Source organism: Microchirus variegatus (assembly GCF_963457635.1).
Source record: "Microchirus variegatus genome assembly, chromosome: 22".
NCBI lineage: Eukaryota > Metazoa > Chordata > Actinopteri > Pleuronectiformes > Soleidae > Microchirus > Microchirus variegatus.
Window position 1 is genome coordinate 18695343 of NC_139823.1, and position 20698 is coordinate 18716040.

Genomic DNA, 20698 nt, shown 5'->3' on the forward strand with positions numbered 1-20698 from the left:
TCTATCGTCCCTTAGTCGTAAAAGACCACGTCAGGAGAGCAGCCCGAGCCCCCGCGCCTCGCCCAAGCGAACAACGCGGGACCTCAGTCCGGCGGACAGCGACGGCTACAACAGCGGAGAGGACAAAAGTGAGCGCCCGATTGGCCGAGGGCAGGCCAAGCTCCACCCACAGCCCCTTCTCCCCAGCCCAGTGTGTCCGCCTCCATCTGACAGTAGGGGACAGTCTTTTTATGACCACTGTTGAATTTTCCTCTGCTGTAAACTTATGAAATAGTCTTTTCCTGCATGTCTTGTTTTTTTTACGTATTCCCCTAAAAAAAAAAAAAACACTCACTTTCCCCACACCAAAGCCCATAGAGAATATCAGTGATTTTAGCTCACAGGGACACAGGAGTTTGGTAAACCTTATGTTCAGTGGCTGGAATCATTGTTTCCTCGTGTTTTTCATTGTCCTAACACTGGACTGTTCCATGTTTATTAACAGGTGGTGACAAGCATCGTCTGCTGAGTCAGGTGGTTCGACCCCAGGAGCCGCTGCTGCGTTCTCCGCCGCGCGCAGCTCCGTCTGACGAGAAGCTCGGTCACTGGAAGGACGAGGAGCGCCGTGGGGGCGGGGACAAATGGGAGTCGCGCGGCCGACACGAGGAGCCCGAGCCCCGCGTGGAGTGCAACCGAGGAGGCGAGAGACGCGGAGAGCATCCCCCCGACGCGCCGTCTGACTCCCGTAGCAGAGGCAGGGAGCAGAGGGAATCGACGCCGCCTCCTCCTCCTCCCCCGCCGCCTCCTCCTCCTCCAGCCCTCACCAGTGGCAGCGACGACAGAGACGCTGGTGCTCAGTTCCACGAGGAAGGCAAAAAGAAGACAAAGTCTCAAAGGAAAGGGCTGAAGAAAGGTCGTAAAGAAGAGGAGGGCGGCGGCGGCAACAGCGTCGCTGCTGTAGGAGAACGCTTCAACCCCGAGCCTGCAGCAGCAGCAGCTGCTCCTGCAGAGGCTCCTCCCCCTCTTCACTCTCCCAGGAAAGTGGGCAAGAAGAAGGTGCTGGAACGCAAGAGGAAGCGCTCGCGAGGACCAGAATCTGACGTGTCCGAGGAGGAAACGGCAGCTCATCAGCCGCACAGTAAGAGGAAGAGAGGCCCCCGCACGCCGCCGCCCTCCATGAGGCCGGATCACCGCAGCGCCGGAGGCAACGCAGAGCCGTCCCCGCAGTCCAAAGTGGACAACTTCAGTGACTGGTCGGACGAGGAGGTCACAGGCCGAGGAGGAGGTGGCGGAGCAGCAGCAGCAGCAGCTGTGGAAACGCAACCTCCGCCGGCTCCTGCCGAGCCTCTCCGGAGAAGCGGCGGCCTGAGGCTGTGTCGCGACAGGGAGCGCTGCGTCCCGCCGGCCATCGCGCCGCTGCTGCCCCAGGATCCGCCGCTGCTGCTGCAGACGCTCGCGCCGCAGCCGCTCATGTCGCAGCCGCTGCTGCGCAAGCCGCCGCCGGATCAGACGCGCAGCAGCAGCATGGGCAGCAACCAGAGCCGCACGTCGTCGCGCCGCCTGCGCTCGCCGTCCAACGAGTCGGCGCACAGGGAGGACCCGCAGGGGCCGCGGTCGCGCCGCGGGCGGCTGCAGCAGGGAAACAACTCCAGAGACAGAGAGCGGGAGCGAGAGCGAGAGAGGGAGCGGGAAAGAGAGAGGCCGGCGGTGAGCGAACCTCCCGTCGCCGAGAGGAAATCTAGAATTGACCAGCTGAGGAGAGGAGAGCCCAGCCGCAGCACGTCGTCAGGTAAATATGACGATTTTATTCCTCTTTCAAACGCAGTATTTAACGAAGAAATCCATCATTTAATCTTTCCGATGTGTTAGTGATTCATTTGATCCTGAAATGCTTCACAACTTCCACAAAAGATTCACATTTAAGAAGCTGAAAAATCAGAGAACGTGGTTTTGATTAAACATTCAAAAATCAGTTGGAGATTAATATAGTCATCGTCTTAAACGACTTATTCAGGACCAAATTAAATATATATATAAACGATCCCAAATTTGTGATACTGTTTTCTTTGAAGCGCTGTAAGGAAATGTTCTTTACAGTGTTTTTTTGTGTGTTGTACTTCACCCTCCGACCACCAGGTGTCAGCAGGCTCTCTTAAAGAAAATAGTTTTAGAGCTGAAACATTTACTTCATTATTAATGAATTACTAAATTAATCTTCAACTATTTTCCTCATCGATTCATCGGTTTGAAGCAATTTTCATAATTAAAAACAAGATTTCTGATTGTTTCAGCTTCTGAAATGTGAATATTGTCTGGTTTCTTTGCGCCATATAATAAAATGAATCATTACAAAGTGAATCATTTTGGTTTGTGGACAAAAACAAGTTTGGCAAACAAAAATACAATCTAATCTGCAGATTATTATCGTTAGTTGCTGCTCTAAACTGTATATTATTTAAATCCTTAAAAAGACCATTCATAGTATCACACTTGATCGCAACTTATAATCAGAATCAAGTTTGATGTTCTGGTTGGTGCAAATAAGAGCAAAAATACTATAATAAATAAGAAAATAATGTCATGGCAGAAGATAAGACACTGTCCTAATCCACAGATTCTTCAAAAACTCTGAACTCTCCCTAACGTGTCTCCGTCTCTGCTGTCTCTCACAGACCGTCAGGATTCCCGCAGCCACAGCTCCAGACGCAGCTCTCCGGACTCGGAGCGTCAGACCCGCTCCAGGTCGCGCGCCGGCTCCTACGACAGTCGCGAGCGGGAGCGAGAGCCGCCGTTTGAGCGAGAACGAGACAGAAAGGACCTTCGACCTCAGCAGCAGCAACAGCAACAGCAGCAGCAGCAACAACAACAGGCACCACCACCACCACCGCAGCAGCAGCAGCAACAACAACAGCCGCCGCTGATCCACCAACCGCCGCTGCAGCAGCAGCAAAGAGACTGGGAGCCCGAGAGCAGAGAGTGGAGCGGCAGAGGGCGAGAACCTCTGCTCATGCGTCCTGGACGTGAGCCTCTGCTGAGGGAGCGAGACGTCCGCGACAGAGATCGCCTACTCCCCGACGCTCTCCTGCAGCAGCAGCAGCAGCACGAGCGCGGCGACAGAGATGGCAGAGGAGGCGGAGACCGAGGCGGCGGCGGCGGCGACAGAGACCGCGAGAGGATGATGATGATGATGGACCTGCCGCCGCACGCCGACCACCTCAGAGGTCTGGGACGAGGAGACATGATGAGGCCGGACCGGGGCGACTACGAGCCTCTGCTGCCCAGAGAAGCCTTCGGTCCGCCGGACACGGACAAGGCCAGCAACAGCCACCATCTGATCGCAGAGCAACGGGAACGAGAGCTGGACAAGGCCGACAGCATCGACGGTAAGAAGACGCAGAATTAGATGCATGGATGGATGGATGGGTAGGTAGGTAGGTAGGTAGGTAGATTTATAGGTAGGTAGGTAGATAGTTGGGTAGATAGATAGATTGGTAGGTAGGTAGCTGGATGGGTATGTAAGTAGTTGGGTATGTTGGTTGGTTGATAGGTAGGTAGCTGGGTGGGTAGGTAGATAGATAGTTGGGTAGATGGGTAGGTAGCTGAATAGATAGATAGATAGATAGATAGATAGATAGATAGATAGATAGATAGATAGATAGATAGATAGATAGATAGATAGATAGATAGATAGGTAGGTAGATGGGTAGATGGGTAGATAGGTCAGTGGATGGATGGGTAGATAGGTAGATAGATAGATGGGTAGATAGATAGATAGATAGATAGATAGATAGATAGATAGATAGATAGATAGATAGATAGATAGATAGATAGATAGATAGATAGATAGATAGATAGATCAGTGGATGGATGGATAGATAGTTGGGTCGGTAGGTAGATAGGTAGGTAGATGGGTAGATAGGTCAGTGAATGGATGGGTAGATAGGTAACTAGGTCAGTGGATGGATGGGTAGATGGATAGGTAGCTGAATAGATGGGTGGGTGGGTAGATAGGTAGGTAGGTAGGTAGATAGATAGATAGATAGATAGATAGATAGATAGATAGATAGATAGATAGATAGATAGATAGATAGATAGATAGATAGATAGATAGATAGATGGTCGGTAGGTAGATGTGTAGATGGTTGGGTAGATGGGTAGGTAGCTGAATGGATAGGAAGGTAGGTAGGTAGATAGATGGATAGATTGGTAGATGGACAGATGGGTTGGTAGATTGGTCGATGGATGGATGGGTAGATGGGTAGATGGGTAGGTAGACACTGTAAAACGACGTCGATTCACTATAGTAGAGCTGGAACGACTCCTTGATTACCCAATGAGTTTGAGTGTTTTGTGTCTTATTATCTGAATTTTCAGCTTCTTAAATGTGAATATTTTTTGCTTTCTTTGCTCCATAGAAAAAAGAAATGATTAAGACTGAATAATTCTGCTTTGTAGACATTTAGTTTGAACATTTTCTGGATCAGACAACTAAAGATAAACGAGAAAATACTTAAGATTTTCTTACTTTACGATAATTTGATCATGAAAAGTCACCACAATCTACTTCTTTTTGCATATTAAGAGCAATGTTCTCGTCTGTTATCCCCTCTTTAACATATTGAAGGATATAAAAGCAGCGTTTTACAGTGTGGATTTAAAGGATTTGTGTGTGTTTTTTTGTTTTGTAGGAGACGACGACGGCAAAGACGACGACGGCCAGTCGATCACGTCTGTCGGAGAAGAGTACGAGCCGATCAGCGACGACGAGCTGGACGTGATTCTGGCCGACAGTCAGAAGAAAGAGGATCAGCAGGAGGACGAAAAAGCTTCAGGTATCATCAGTTTTTAAACTTCTAAATCATATTTCCTGGTTTCTTTGCTCCATATAACAAAGAAATCATTAAAAACTGAATTATTTCAGTTTGAGAACGTCCATATCCAGTTTTGGGAAACAAAATAAACAATCACTCGACATTTTCTGACATGAATGAACCCGTCCCCACAGGTCCTCTGGATGTGATCGATGTGGACTGGTCCAGCCTGATGCCCAAACAGAAGCAGGAGCCCCGGGCAGCAGGGGCAGCTCTGCTGCGCTTCACCCCGGGCGCCGTGCTCCTCAGAGCGGGCGTCTCAAAGAGACTCGCCGGGCCAAAGCTCCTGGAGCAAGTCAAAGAAGTGTGCAAGTCAGAGCTGGACGACCCTAAAGGTGAGCGTGAGAGTGAGAGAGCGAGAGCTCCGCTCGCGTCGCGGCAGCATGAAATCTGATTTTTGTGTCGTTCGTCCGCTCACTCTCGACCTCTCGTCTCGTCAGATGCCGATAAGCTGTTCGAGCACGACCTCGGCGCGCTGAACATGGCGGCGCTGAACCGCCGCGTGGAGAGAGCGAGTCTGCTGAGCAACCTGGGGCCGTGCTGCAAGGCCCTGTGCGCTCGCAGGGACTTCGCCATCCGACGCCAGCTGTTGAAAAACGACAAGGTGAGAGGTTTTTGAGTGCTCTCTCTGACTGACGTCATCATGGCTGAATGAAATCCACAATGTCACCAAGTTTGGCACACTTTTTTTTTTTTTTTAGTAATAAAGTGAACTTTGAGCCACTTTGTAAACCACTCACTCTCCCACACCAAACCCCATAGAGAAAATCAGTGATTTTAACATCACAGCACACAGGAGTTCACAGGAGTTGTTGGTCCACTGCTGCCTCCATCACTATCTTCAAATGTCTTATTTTATGAATTCGGCATTTGAAATATTTCATTTAGACCTAACTCAGTGACACAAAGTGACCACACGAGGCAGCAGTAGACCAGCCGCTCCTGTGTCCCTGTGAGCTAAAATCACTGATTTTCTCTATGGGGTTTGGTGCATAGTGGAAAAAATGCTTTATGGTGTGAAATAAAGAAATCATAGACTTAAGCAGATCAGGGTGGACGCGGGTCCTTAAAAAGTCGTAAATCAATTTTCCTAAAAACAAGGCCTTAAAAAGTATATAATTGTCTTAAATTCAGATTGCATGGGTCCTAAATATTTGTGTGTCATGTCACCGCGAAAATGCAGTAAATCTGTTCTGCTAGTTCGAATGTTTTTTTTTCCGGTAGCCGCTGCGTTGTCTCGTCACTACTCGTCACTAGCCTACTGCGCAGCTTTTGATGACAGGCTAAAGCGTCTATAGGTGGCGGGCAGCATTGATTAACCACTCGACAACATGGGAAAGTGCAAGTTTAATCACAAATGGCTTGAAAATAATGAGTATTCTTGGTTGAGGTCGGTGCCTGGCAGCGCGTATGAAGCTAGCTGCATCACATGTCGTAAAAATGTTCCACTTCTAATGTGTTTCCATTGTAAGTTTGGTCTTAATTTTCATTTAGAGGTGGTATTAAAAGGTCGTAAAAAGTCTTAAATTTAACTTGTTTATACCTGTAGACACCCTGCAGATGTAGATATTATTCTGTAAAGATTTTTTTTGTGGCGAAATCTCATAGACACTTGTCTTCCGTACTTTTATTTATTGTCCATTTATTTGGAGAGATTTATCTTTTGCGGAAAAATAAATCTCTCCAAATTGTCCCGTCTTCCCCAGGGCCTAACGAAGCAGTACCCCATTACGCCTGTAGTGGACACGGAGCTGCTGCAGATGAGCATGCGTCTCTTCAGAAGAACGATGGCAGGACAGACTGCTGCTGTGGAAAGGAGTGACGGCGTTTCATCAGCAGCAGCAGCAGCATCAGCAGCAGCAGCAGCAACAGCAACAGCTGATGTTTGTGCAGGTGTGAGCAGTAAACTGAGCTCAGCTCAGCCTGAGGTGTGTGTGTCCTGAAAGAACAGGCGAGTTTTATAGTGAGTGAAAGACACAAACGAGTGAATGCACTTCACTTCTGCTAGACTCCGCCTCTCATTCCACGACATACGCAGACGTTTTTTTTTGTTTTTGTTGTTTTTTAAGACACGAGAGGGAAATAAAAGAGAGCGGAAATGATCGGTTTTGCTTTGTACGTGTGTTGGTCCATGTGTAAACTTCTGTGCCAGAGACTATTGGACATTTTAGCCTAATGAACCACGTACGTACGAAATTTTCTCTCTCTGTGTGTGTGCGTGTGTGTGTGTATTCCAGTATTTTAGTGCAGCTTTTTAATTGTCCGTTACACCTGCCTAACCAACACTGTCCTGTGTTTTCACATACTGTGCATTAAAATGGTTAGACTTTGATGTTTGTAACGGGTCTTTTGCTTCTCATGATAAGAACAATAACGATAATGTGACACACCGGAGGGAGGGGATTGTGAATTTACTGTTTATTTTGTGTGTATTTTATGTCACATCACACGATAATCTCTGCACGACAAAGCGTTTACTGAGCAGCGTCGGCGAGCGTTAAAAAACATCCTGGGACATCGGGACTTGAACCGATGTTTCTTCATCCACGAGCGCTGCCAAACTACTCCTTCCTTCCTTCACGTGACGGACGTAAGGTTGTTTCTGTGTTTGTAAACTGTTTGTTTCGAGTAGTTTGGCGATGAACTGACGAGAGAGAGACCAGACACTGCGACACGGAGTCACACCGGAGCCAAAAATACTCCCTGATAAACAAAGACATTATTAGTGCTAAGATTAACAAACAAACAAAAAAGACTGAAGATTCTTTGTTTCCTATTGCTTCATCATTTTTTATTTAAAAAAAAGACTTACACTGAAGCTCTGGGACGTTCTTGAGAAATTCAAACAGACGATGTGATAGTAGAGGCTCGGATATTTAAGAAGCTGTGACATGATGAAGACTCTGGGCTCTGATGGACAAAATAAGACTCTGTACAAAAACAACAAAATGTTTCTCCTTTTTTTTTTTATAAGGTGTCCAAGTAACGATATTACTGTATTTTTATTTGACTGTACAATAAATGCAGACTGGCATTTCTTTTTTCTTAAAATGAATCTGTGTTGACATTTCGATGAACACTGACGAACAGGGGAGGTAAGTGATGAACCTTTTATTAACACTATTGACACTAAAGTTTATGATTAACATAGATTTTTTTCATTTATGCACACATTTTCATGATTTTCTTGACATCTCAGCTGATCCAAAGCTGTGTAATCAACTTTAATGGGGGGAAAAAGGCTGCATAAATGAAAAATTACAACAAAAATATCGTGACATGAGCAAAATCAGCATAAAACATACTATTTAGCATCATTTAGCTTTGTCTAAAAGTCAGATAATGCAAATATTCTGACGTTTATGAATTATATATGTATATAGAAAAACACAACGACGTGTACTTATTTCTAATAAGTTAAAATAATGTTAAAACGTCAATATGTCAACTTTATTTAAACATCAAACCAGTCACAAATACAGTTGACTTCACTTTGAATGAAAAATAAGCAACAAATAAAACGGCCTTTACCTCAAATACATCACGTGCACCCAATAAATGTCTTTTATTATTAACATTTCACAATTTACGCCAATAAACGTACGTTTAAGCGCGTTTTACTCGAGTCGGAACCTTGTTCACTGGTTAGCGGGCGTCATATTCCAACGGACCAGTTTCCTTTACCCACAATCCCCTGGCCTCGGTCCGTCCTTTCAACTTCCGCCTCTACTTCTAGCCGATGTGAGTATTCGCCTCAGAGATTATTTCTACACAATCTAACGCCATCCCGTAAGATTAAACCCATATTCCGACACATATTACATATACGTGCGCACATTAAAGTTGTATTGTGCGTAACGTGAAGGTTTTGTCGCGGTTTAACGTCTTTAACGGACGATTAAAAGTGTTAGCGCTCCCGTTGACTGAGCCGCAGAAGCGTTTACTAGCATTTGTGGCTAACGTGACCACGGCAACGTGTCATTTCGCTGTTAAATGTGAATATAAACCGTCGCGAGTGTCCGTTAATGTATGTTTTAATGTTTAATGTCGTTTGTGAACTTACTTGCGTGACGGTTTATTTTGCGTCCAGTTAGCAGCGTTAGCTTAACACTGTGTCATGTAGTGAAGTAAAACTGTCACGTTAAAGTTTGCACTCGTTTCTCGTCAAATCAGCGCAGTAAAATTGGTTTTCTTGACTCTAATTATGCATTTTAACGCTTTATTTTGAATGTACCGTGTTGTTTACTGTATGTCGGTAAATACCAACTGTCTGTTGTGAAGGAGACACTCATTTCAGTGAGGTTAATCGTGCAAACTATCCTTTTTTTGTACTCTAACTGAAATTATTTCATTCTGTTGATGATTTTAATTTGTTATGTGAATCAAAAGAACCAGTACATGTTTTAAACTGGTCTCTGTTGTAAAGGAAACTTTCAGATTATTGATTAATCTCACCAAAACTGTTGTTTTTTATAAAACGTATCCCTTAGTTTGAATCTTTTTTGGTCCTTAAATTATTCAGTTGTGATGCTTTGTTTGTTATATGAGGCAAAGAAACCAGTAAATATTCATATTTAAGTGATTGATAATGATTAAAAAAACAACACTGAAACCAATTATTAACATATTTGGCGATTAATATTCTATTTCTAATACTCTTTGTCATGTTTTAATACAATATTTGAAATTAAACAATCACTGATTATTTTATTGAGCGGTGTTATTAAATATAAATGATAGTAAACATGACTTCTTGTTGTTGTTGACAGATGGCACCAACCAAGAAAGGAGAGAAAAAGAAGGGGCGCTCAGCCATCAATGAGGTGGTGACCAGAGAGTACACCATCAACGTCCACAAGCGTATCCATGGAATGTGAGTATTTAAAAACCAACAACAGGCTGTTTTATGAAGCGACAACTCTTCTGAGAAGCAGCTTTAAATGTGCTGTTTTTGTTCAAGAGATGGAAGATGAAGTTTGACTCTCTCACACCAAACACCACTGAGAAAATCAATGATTATACATCACAGCACACAGTAGTTTTTGATCCACTGCTGCCTCCATCAGTAAAGTTCATGAGTTATGACTTTGGAATTTGAAATACTTGGACATAGATTTACATCAGTGGCACAAATTGACCTAAAGTGACCAAAGTGAGCTAAAATCACTGATTTTCTTAGAAGGGTTTGGTGTGGGAGAGTGAGTCGTTTACAAATTGCAGTTTCCTGTAAGAAAAGGCTGTTGAAACGGTGAAATTGAGTCATGAACACGTCTTCTTTTGATAACTGGCAGCCATGTTTTCGGTCAGGATGCGTCCCCCCGGCTCACTCGGTGAACTGTGTTGTTTTGCAGTGGTTTCAAGAAGAGGGCCCCCCGCGCCATCAAGGAGATCCGCAAGTTCGCCGTGAAGGAGATGGGAACTCCCGACGTTCGTATCGACACTCGTCTCAACAAGGCCGTGTGGAGCAAGGGAATCAGGTGAGACGATGCACTCTGTACTCGCATGTCACAGACGTCTGGGTTAAAATCTAAAGATGGGTTATTGGATCGAGAGACGACACGAGATAGAAACGTACTTTCATTTTCTCTTGTATGTTAAGCGTTTGGCGACGTCAGTGGCTGCTGTTCCACTTTTTTGTCATTTGAGAACATCATATTTTTTGATAAACGGCAAAATGAAAATGTTAATTTTATCTGAACTGGGAGTGAAGTCGCCCCTGATCTTAATTTAAGCCCAGTGTTTATGGAAAAACATCCAAGATGCGTGAAATATATTGTTTTCCACAAAATGCTGCAATGTTCAATATGACGTTCAAATGCTTACACACCAGAGGTTTTTGTTTTACGCTCATGTTTAAGAATCTGACGTCATCAGTGAAAATCAAAATCGTTGGCAATTAATTTGTTAATCGTCGATAAATCACTGCAGCTGTAGTTTCTATTACTTGAGGTTTTTTTGTCATCTTAACGTAGATTTGTGAAACTAAACATTCGATCATCTGCGAAACGCTTGCATGAAAACAATTGTATAAATGTGAATTATTGCTGATCAGAGTCGTGGTTTAAAGCCTGTCCCACACTAGAGGATTTAAAAAAAAAAAACACACAGACGAACTCGGTAACAGATTTTCAATGTTTTAATCCTGATAAACACACTTTTCCAGATTCCAGGGATTAGGGATTTCGCAGAAATTCGCACGATTTAACGTGACTTCAGAATATACACAGACATGGAGGCAGACTGTGTTGTAAAAGTTCATTACGTCTACGGATTCAACGTCGTTTTTGTTGGTTTGTTTTTTAGACAACAGTAAGTTTTCCTTATACCTTTTTGTCGACCAGTTTCGGCGCGTCTCTTCCGTCTTCCTCAGAGCCCGTTGTTGTTGGTGTTCGGTGGTGGCGTTATCAGCTGTTATGGAGGCGTGATCTTCCCGTCAGATTAGACAGGAAGATCACGCCTCCTGCTCGCCGCTTCAGGTGCGACGGCACGTACGCTGCCTCATCCCGTTCCATCGTCCTGTGTGCACGTTTCCTTCGTTCCACTGTCGGCGTCGTCCGTTCATAAGCTGTCCTTTTGTGCGAGAACTGTGGACAAAGTCATGGCCGAGAAAATGGAAACTCGTCTCGTACAAGTTAGGGTTCTGGACAAAAGTACCCTGCCCAAAAGTCACTGTTATTCACTACTTTTGAAATCGGAAAGACTGATGCGTCGGAAGGTTCAGACCAGGATGAAAATCTTTCTAGTGTTAAAGGTTAAGGTTTGGGTGTGACAGTGACACCTGCTGGCGTCTGTGAAAACTGCAGCAGCAGCATGAATAAATCTCTCTGTGCTAACCCTCACACTCTGTCGTTTACAGGAACGTGCCGTACAGGATGCGCGTGCGTCTCTCCAGGAAGCGTAACGAGGACGAGGATTCTCCCAACAAACTGTACACGCTGGTCACATACGTTCCCGTCACCACATGCAAAGGTAAGAGTCGACGAGCTTTTTTTGGACACGCTCGCACACATAAAAAGGAAGAAATGTGATGTATTGACACCCGTTCTTCCTCTTTTTTTCCCCCCTTCTACAGGTCTGCAGACAGTCAATGTTGACGAAAACTAAATCTGCCAGAAAAATAAATGGAATAAAAACAGCTTTTTTGTCCCGTGTATTTATAAAAAAGTCCTATATGTTCATGTCTTTTGTCCTCGAACTGTGATGTCTTTGTTTTCTATGAAGCAAGAAATCAGAAAACATGGTTTTTAATTATTGGAAATGATGATCAATTGATTTGATTAGTTAACATGTTTATATCCAATTAATAAGCAATAAGTTGGTATGATTTGCCTATAAATGTTCTTACTCAAAGGCACCATATGTAAGTATGTGGCCAAAAACAGTAACTACACTCAAATTCAAAATACCGAGGTCTATTAGGTTTCGTTTTCTCCGCCATTGTAGCCCAAACGTACTGTAACTATGCTGTAACCCGTGGTTGCTCGGCAGCTGAGACTCTACTGACTGCAATGATTGGTAGACGGCGGTAGTTTTGAGACACATGCTGAAAAACATGATTTGCAGTCTGCAAAATATTTTTTAATGCATATATTTTGGCTGTTCCGTTGCTGGTGCGTTCAGTTTTTTATATGAACGTTATTCCTGAGTATCTGTGACAGGACGATTTTTCCGATCAGTTGCTTTAGATTTATTACATAATGCACCTTTAAGTGACAAAAGGGTGTCCATGCCCTTTTTATAACAGTAAAATATCTGTAGGCTTCACTTAAATCACCACAAAAACATAGTAACCAAAATGTGTTTTATTTTCTAATATTTTGCATATGGAGACTGTTTAATTACTTAATAAAACAACGAATTAAATACAGAATAAAATTAATCGTTGAATAAAGCAATACAACATGATATGGAGATCAGAAATAAAAGTAAAAGTTCTCTTTGCGTTTCTCCAATTTAGTTTTTACCCTAATCGCCTGCCGTACTCGTTGTAGACGACCGAGCCCCCGCCCGCTTTCCTGTTTAGCCCGGAAGTGGGCGTGGCCTCACGCGGCGGCATCACCTTACGTTCGTGTCCGCTGTCTTCATCAGTCTCTCCTTTGGCTGTAAAGTGGCTCATTTAACTTCGCACAAATGTGACGCTTTTCTCGCCTTTTTTGCGTCTTTTAATGTCACGAATTTCAACTCGAACGACGAAAGAAACATTCGAGCTTCGTCGTGACTGAACTCGTCTGGAGGAGCAGCTGCGGCTAAGTGAGGAGCTAACTCGGTAAACTGAACACTCGATTGTTGTCATTTGTTTACCACTGTGGAACAGCTAGCATCGTCCGAATGTGGCTTTATCGTTTAATATTGTTATTTTTAGCATATGTTTACACGTACTCCGTGTCAGAAAAGAGTTAAATACACCACTATAGCAACGTTTTTGTAGTTTTATGTTAAAATTAATTTGATAACACAAGCAAAATCGTTTTTTTTTTGCATGTTTCTGTCTAATTATATTCTGTTTCTTTTTGGTAAGTAATGTGTAATCTGTCGATTAATCGTTTGTTCCAGTAAAAGTTCATGGATGATGTTCTCCAAATGTCTTGTTTTGTCCAAAAAACCCCATTAAATTCTTCCTTTTTAATGATTTCTTTGTTATTTGGAGCAAACAAAGAGAAAGATATTCACATTTTAAGGAGCTGAAAAATCAGAAAACTTGTTTTAATTGCTCAGAAACACAGAAACCGATTAATCGATAATAAAAAAAAATAGGAGACGATTAATTTAGTCTTCTAAAAACAACATAACAATGTTAGTAACATGGTATCATGTAAGACATTAATAACATGTTTATTTAACATTTAGAGATGCAACTAACGATTATTTTGGTAATCGATTAATCGCTCGATTATTTTTCTTATTTAATAAAATGTCAGAAAATGTTAAAAGAACGTTGATCGGTGTTCGTCAAACCTAGAAATGATGATGTTCTCGAATGTCTTGAACTAAAACGATCACAAATCTTGTTTTAATCATGAAAAAAGCTTCAAACTGATTATCAAAATAGTTGGCGATTAATTTAGTAATCGATCAATAATCGATTAATCGTTTCAATCCATTAGTATTACAACTTTAATGTAGCGCAAAGTAATGTGTTTTCCGTAATGTTAGAAACAGGTTTTTGTAACATTACGCTTCATTGTATCTCACACACAAAGCTCCACCTATTAACAATTATCTGATAAAATATCACATTTATATAGGTCGGTGTACATGTGACAGCGATTCGTTTCGTGATTGTTTGTGTCTTGGTTTCAGGTGACGGTGCCACGCCGCGTCCATGGCCGCCGGCTGATGGGCGGAGCTATGCGGCACCACTGGTTGCTCTTGGGGGCGTGCGGCTGGGTGGTGCTCATCCTCCTGTTCGTCAGCAGGTTCATCGGCTTCAGAGCCGTCAACGGTAAACCCCGATGGGCGACGGATTACAAGGCTATTGATCGTGTCAACAATAGGACGGGATATCGAGTCCTCGTCGGGAATATATTTTCCACTTGTTTTCTTTCTAACTCGTTCAACAGGAAACTTGAGTCTGTGTCGCTTTGTGAGCCGCTCACCACCAAACACCATAGAGAAAACCGGTTGTTTTAACACCACAGCACACGGGAGTTGTTGATCCACTGCTGCCTCCATCATTAAGTTCTAATGTCTTGTTTTGTTAGTTCGGCTTTTGAAATATTTAATTTAGACTTAACTTAGTCACACAAAGTGACCACACGAGGCAGCAGTAGACCAGCAGCTCCTGTGTCCCCGTGAGCTAAAATCACTGGTTTTCTCTATGGGGTTTGGTGTGGGAGAGTGAGCGATTTTTGACTCAAACTTAGCAAATATACGTCAGTTTAAGTCTACGATGTCTTAAGAACACGTTCACGTCTTTATCTCACTGTTAGACAGACTTTTCCAACAGGAAATTGGAAGTTTGTAAACCACTCACTCTCCCGCACCAAACCCCATAGAGAAAATCAGTGATTTTAACATCACAGTTCACAGGAGTTGTTGATCCACTGCTGCCTCCATCACTAACTTACAATGTCTTATTTTGTTAGTTCGGCATTTGAAATATTTAATTTAGACTTAACTTATTGACACAAAGTGACCACACGAGGCAGCAGTAGACCAGCAGCTCCTGTGTCCCTGTGAGCTAAAATCACTGATTTTCTCTATGGGGTTTGGTGTGGGAGAGTGAGTGGTTTACAAACGTCAGTTTCCTGTTGTTAAAGTCTGTCTAACAGTGAAGATAAAGACGTGAACATGTTTTTAAGATAACAAAGACTTAATTTGACATAGTTTTTTTTTTACATGTATGTATTTGTATATCATGTGTCAATACTGGGAAAAACCACTCACTCTCCCACACCAAACCCCATAGAGAAAACCAGTGATTTTAACATCACAGCACACAGGAGTTCACAGGAGTTGTTGATCCACTGCTGCCTCCATCACTAACTTTAAATGTCTTATTTTGTTAGTTCGGCATTTGAAATATTTAATTTAGACTTAACTTAGTCACACAAAGTGACCACACGAGGCAGCAGTAGACCAGCAGCTCCTGCGTCCCCTGTGAGCTAAAATCACTGGTTTTCTCTATGGGGTTTGGTGTGGGAGAGTGAGTGATTTTTGACTCAAACTTAGCAAATATACGTCAGTTTAAGTCTACGATGTCTTAAGAACACGTTCAAGTCTTTATCTCACTGTTAGACAGACTTTTCCAACAGGAAACTGGAAGTTTGTAAACCACTCACTCTCCCGCACCAAACCCCATAGAGAAAATCAGTGATTTTAACATCACAGTTCACAGGAGTTGTTGATCCACTGCTGCCTCCATCACTAACTTACAATGTCTTATTTTGTTAGTTCGGCATTTGAAATATTTAATTTAGACTTAACTTATTGACACAAAGTGACCACACGAGGCAGCAGTAGACCAGCAGCTCCTGTGTCCCTGTGAGCTAAAATCACTGATTTTCTCTATGGGGTTTGGTGTGGGAGAGTGAGTGTTTTACAAACGTCAGTTTCCTGTTGTTAAAGTCTGTCTAACAGTGAAGATAAAGACGTGAACATGTTCTTTAGATAACAAAGACTTAATTTGACATAGTTGTATAAATGCATGTATGTATTTGTATATCATGTGTCAATACTGGGAAAAACCACTCACTCTCCCACACCAAACCCCATAGAGAAAACCAGTGATTTTAACATCACAGCACACAGGAGTTCACAGGAGTTGTTGATCCACTGCTGCCTCCATCACTAACTAACTAACTGACCACACGAGGCAGCAGTCGACCAGAACGCCTGTGTCCCAGCGAGCTAAAATCACTGATTTTCTCTATGGGCTTTGGTGTGGGAGAGTGAGTGGTTTACACGCGCAAGTATCCCGTTGGAACAGCGAGATAGACATTCGCATATTAAAGGTGAAGTAAGTAGTTTATAGTGCCATCTAGAGGAGAGGCTGAAATTTACAACAAAGAACTGCTCCTCTGCTCACCCCCCTCCCTTCCCTGAGCGCTACGGTGTCCTCAGCCGGTCAAATGTCGTCCTCGTCGTCTTTCTCCGTGTCAGCAGATGAGGTTCGTGAGGGCGAGGGAGAGGGCGGAGCTACCGCGGCCGTAGCAGACGAAGCGGAGAGAGAGGAGGCGGGGCTTCCTGCTACGAGTAAAGCGACGCTTGATTTGTTCTCTCGCGTTTGTCCTTACAGGCTCCGGTAGAAACATGGCGTCTCTCTGCTAACAGTGGCTATGCAACCACGGCCCGCGACCGTGTTATTTTACATGACTTTTTGAAACACTACGAAAATGAAACAAAAACTATTACACAGCGACTAGACAATGCAGGAGCACATAATATGTATAAAAAAGTGGATTTTGGGTTATATAAACCCATAAATACTACACAGTGTCCCTTTAACGTGTTCTTTTTTTCAGACTATGAAGGAAAGTTTGGTGGTCAGAGTTGGACGACGCGAGGCGTTAACGGGGACAAAACCAGACCGGTTCCCAGCTACGAAAACCCACCTCTCAATCCGTCAGATAAGGTGAGCAATACTGACGACGGCTGACGAGGGCGCTCGGCATCGTCTTTCATATCTGAATTTGACACATTCTTTGTGTGTGTGTGTGTGTGTGTGTGTGTCAGCTCTCAGAAGCCCCTCCTCCGGTGTCAGACTGGCAGTCCGTCACCGACGAGAGGAACGAGCTGCTCTCGGCCGTCTGCAAGAACCTCAGCCTCAGGAACCTGACGCACGTCTCCGTCAGCAAGTTTGTTCTGGACCGGATCTTTGTTTGCGACAAACACAACATCCTTTTCTGCCAAACGCCCAAAGTGGGCAACACGCAGTGGAAGAAGGTCCTCATTGTGCTGAACGGTGAGTAAATACTGACAAGAATTAAAGTAATAAATCATAAAATCCTCCTAATATGTCACAGAGACTCAGGAATAATGTTCATATAACAAACTGAACTCACCAACAACAACAGTACAGACAAAATATATGCATTAAAAAAAAATTTTTTTGCAGACTGCAAATCATGTTTATGTTTTGAAATCATGTTTTGGCGTCATGTGGCGCCACCTACCGCCGTCTACCAATCATTGCAGTCAGTAGAGTCTCAGCTGCCGAGCAACCACGGGTTGCCAGTTACGTCAGAAAACGAAACCTAAAAGACCTCGGTATTTTATTTGAATGTAGTAACTGTTTTTGGCCACATTCTTACATATGGCGCCTTTAACTGAAATAATGATGATGATGATGACGTCATTATCCCACACCAAAGCCCATAGAGAAAACCAGTGATTTTAGCTCACAGGGACACAGGAGCTGCTGGTCTACTGCTGCCTCGTGTGGTCACTTTGTGTCACTGAGGTAACTCAAAACAAAGTATTTCAAAAGCCGAATTCACACAAATAAGACATTTGAATTTAGTGATGGAGGCAGCAGTGGATCAACAACTCCTGTGAACTCCTGTGTCCCAGTGATGTTAAAATCACTGGTTTTCTCTATGGGGTTTGGTGTGGGAGAGTGAGCGGTTTACAAAGCAGGAGAAACGGCAGTTTTCTTGTCAGAAACAGTGAGAAATAAGCAGCAAACGGGTTCCTAAAGACATCAAGTGAAGATTATATGAGATTTTTGGTTTGAACCATTTTTTTGTTGACAGGGGGGTTCTCCACTGTGGATGATATCCCAGAAAACCTGGTTCACGACCATGAGAAAAACGGTCTGCCTCGCCTCTCGTCGCTCACGCCTCAGGAAATAACTCACAGGTCGGTTTCACTCGTTCACCAGCGACGCCTCGACGAAGGATTCGCGTGACGCTAATTCCTCTTTTTTTTTTTTTCCCCCCCCTCGACAGATTAAACACCTATTTCAAGTTCCTGATCGTACGAGATCCCTTCGAGCGCCTGATCTCCGCCTTCAAGGACAAGTTCGTGAAGAACCCGCGCTTCGAGCCGTGGTACAAGCACGACATCGCGCCGGTCATCATCCGCAAGTACCGCAAGATCCACCGCAGCGCCGAGCTCGCCGCCTCCGGCCTGCACTTTGAGGACTTTGTCCGCTACCTGGGCGACGGCGAGGGCCGGCGGCGCATGGACCGCCAGTTTGGCGAGCACATCATCCACTGGGTGACGTACGCCGAGCTGTGCGCGCCGTGCGAGATCCGCTACGACGTGGTCGGCCACCACGAGACGCTGGAGCAGGACGCGGCGCACATCCTCAGAGCGGCGGGCATCGACCGCATGGTGTCGTACCCCGCCATTCCCCCGGGCATCACGCGCTACAACAGGACCAAGGTGGAGCGCTACTTCGCCGCCATCGGCAAACGAGACATCAGGCGCCTCTACGCCCGCTACGAGGGCGACTTCCAGCTGTTTGGATACCCGAGCCCCGACTTTCTACTCAACTGAAAAAACCGCGTCGTAGCTGACTGAAGACCGCGGTATACTTCCGTCACATATCGCGCGGACCCTGGTATGGCTCGCCATCGGGTGGCGGTACAAGTCTGGGAATAGGACGCGATCCTACCAAAGAAGAAGAAGCTAACGATGCTACGGCTCCCTGGGACACGTCGGGTTCGAGCGGATCGCGGCTGAAAGAGTCGGGGGGCGTCGGCCATGATGATCCATGGCGGCGACTTCTTCTGTTGTCGAAATGTTTTATGAGTGCTGGGCACGTTAGCGACGGTTAGCGGCGTCGACGTAAACGCGCGATGCGTTTCCATGACGACTGACCGGAAAAAAGATGCGCGTGACGCCGTGTTTACGTACCACTGCAGTCAAGCCACCGCCTACCAGTTAGCTGCGTTAGCTCCTTTTAGCGTCGTTAGCGCTAACCCCGTTAGCGTGGTCTTAAAAGGTCTTAAATCCAGTAATTTGAATTTAAGGCCTTAAAAATGTCTAAAATCCTCCCAAAATCTCATAAAAGGTCTTAAATACAATTTCAAAAGGTCTTAAAAATCTATTAACGTTACTTTTATTTAAAAACACGGAACTAAAGTAGGCCACCTGTGCTGCCCGGGGAGAATTTATCGCGCACCACTAGCTAGCGTACTGTGTGCGCGCCGCGGTGTGTTTTAGCTTAGCTTATCAGCGGAGAAAACTTAACGAAAGCCCACAGCTGAGCCAAATTGCTTGCATAAGATGGGTAAGTGTAAGGTAAATTGTAAGGTTGAATGGTCTTAAATTGTATTAATTATGGTCTTAAAAAAGTCTTAAAAAGTCTTAAATTTGACTTGTTGAAACCTGCAGAGACCCTGGAAAAGGACAATGCTACAAATAACGTTAGCATACCAGTGTACCGCTTTTGTGTGTCTCTGTTTTTGAATTTTAGCGTTACTTTAGAGACTAATTTTAAAAAACCCGAAGTCACGTAAACATGACGTCACGCGTGTCTTTGTCCAGTCAGTCGTCATGGAAACGGGCCGCGCGTTAACGCTGACACCGTTAAACGCCGTTAGCGTACCTAGCACTAGTTTTTACTGCTTGGTTGAGCGCGGCTTAAAACGGACGTCGAGTTCAAAACCTGGTGCTGCAGGAGATGTGTGCGCGGAAGTTTACCAGGAGCGAGGCTACGCCGCGCGCGCTAGCGTCGTACGGACAATATTTAAACGAGTGCTGCTACGCGCTCGCGTCGCGACGTCGCAAAGAGAATTGGCCGAAATGTCTCGTTCTCGTGTAGCATCTTCTGCGAGAGCGACGTCTGTTTTCTCCGACGCGTCCTCATCGCCGCACGGATATGGAAAAAGAATAATTTGACTTATTTTCTAACGCACCTAGCATCTTTTGATACTTGTTACAAACTGTTGTGAAATTAGCTCTGAACTTCACGTCATCCTCACAAACTCCGCCCCCGTCCGTCCTGAATCGGTTGCTAAATGCTACGTGCTGGTAATCCATCGCCTTTTTGCTCAGATTTAATCCCTTAAATTGAACGTGTGGATTAACCCAGTCATGAACAGACACCACAGCCTCTCAGCGCCTTTGCTTAACATCACTAATCATCACTTATTTTGGTTATTTTGTCCACAAACCAAAGATTATTCGGTTTTTACTGAAGCTGAAAATCACAGAACGAGCTCAAACTCATTAGCTGTTGTCGTAATTTACATATTTATCCATGAATCGTCAACGTTAGCGGCTAGCGGTGATTATAGCTAGGGGAGATTATTGTGTTCTATGTCAGGGATCGGATGTAACGTTAGCGGTTTTGTTCGGGGGTAACTGTAGCGACAACGTTTTCTTCTTCTTCTGCGTTTAATGTTACGTGAATCGGGAACGGTGTATTTTCAGATAAGACGCCGTAAAAATTTCTTTCT

At 44.4% G+C, this 20698-nt stretch overlaps 3 protein-coding genes across 3 annotated transcripts in view; all 3 read left to right on the forward strand.

Annotated features, from left to right (window-relative positions):
* The window catches only part of zc3h13 (zinc finger CCCH-type containing 13), a 17334-nt gene extending 10481 nt beyond the window's left edge, over window positions 1–6853 (forward strand). Inside the window, exons 13-19 of the mRNA XM_083908616.1 lie at window positions 16–212; window positions 485–1768; window positions 2652–3362; window positions 4668–4811; window positions 4985–5185; window positions 5291–5454; window positions 6557–6853. Coding sequence (XP_083764742.1) covers window positions 16–212; window positions 485–1768; window positions 2652–3362; window positions 4668–4811; window positions 4985–5185; window positions 5291–5454; window positions 6557–6793 — 2938 coding nt within the window. The 3' untranslated portion in view covers window positions 6794–6853. The remainder of the gene's footprint in view (window positions 1–15; window positions 213–484; window positions 1769–2651; window positions 3363–4667; window positions 4812–4984; window positions 5186–5290; window positions 5455–6556) is intronic.
* A 1701-nt stretch (window positions 6854–8554) lies between these two features.
* Window positions 8555–11986, forward strand: rpl31 (ribosomal protein L31). The gene is made up of 5 exons (XM_083909032.1): window positions 8555–8591; window positions 9620–9723; window positions 10202–10327; window positions 11707–11819; window positions 11923–11986. The coding sequence occupies exons 2-5, from the start codon at window positions 9620–9622 to the stop codon at window positions 11952–11954; spliced, it is 375 nt and encodes a 124-aa protein (XP_083765158.1). The 5' UTR covers window positions 8555–8591; the 3' UTR covers window positions 11955–11986.
* Window positions 11987–13109: 1123 nt separating this feature from the next.
* Window positions 13110–19678, forward strand: chst10 (carbohydrate sulfotransferase 10). Its single transcript, XM_083908651.1, has 6 exons — window positions 13110–13116; window positions 14151–14292; window positions 16814–16923; window positions 17025–17253; window positions 18044–18149; window positions 18239–19678. Exons 2-6 carry the CDS (start codon window positions 14187–14189, stop codon window positions 18789–18791), a joined length of 1104 nt encoding a protein of 367 aa, XP_083764777.1. The 5' UTR covers window positions 13110–13116; window positions 14151–14186; the 3' UTR covers window positions 18792–19678.
* The last annotated feature ends 1020 nt before the right edge of the window (window positions 19679–20698 follow it).

Coding starts and splice junctions, on each gene's coding strand:
- rpl31 (XM_083909032.1), top strand. CDS start 9,620: ATGGCACCAACCAAGAAAGGAGAGAAAAAGAAGGGGCGCTCAGCCATC. Junction 10,328..11,706: donor GTGTGGAGCAAGGGAATCAG/GTGAGACGATGC, acceptor TGTCGTTTACAG/GAACGTGCCGTACAGGATGC. Junction 11,820..11,922: donor TCCCGTCACCACATGCAAAG/GTAAGAGTCGAC, acceptor CCCCTTCTACAG/GTCTGCAGACAGTCAATGTT.
- chst10 (XM_083908651.1), top strand. CDS start 14,187: ATGGGCGGAGCTATGCGGCACCACTGGTTGCTCTTGGGGGCGTGCGGC. Junction 14,293..16,813: donor CGGCTTCAGAGCCGTCAACG/GTAAACCCCGAT, acceptor TCTTTTTTTCAG/ACTATGAAGGAAAGTTTGGT. Junction 17,254..18,043: donor GGTCCTCATTGTGCTGAACG/GTGAGTAAATAC, acceptor TTTTGTTGACAG/GGGGGTTCTCCACTGTGGAT.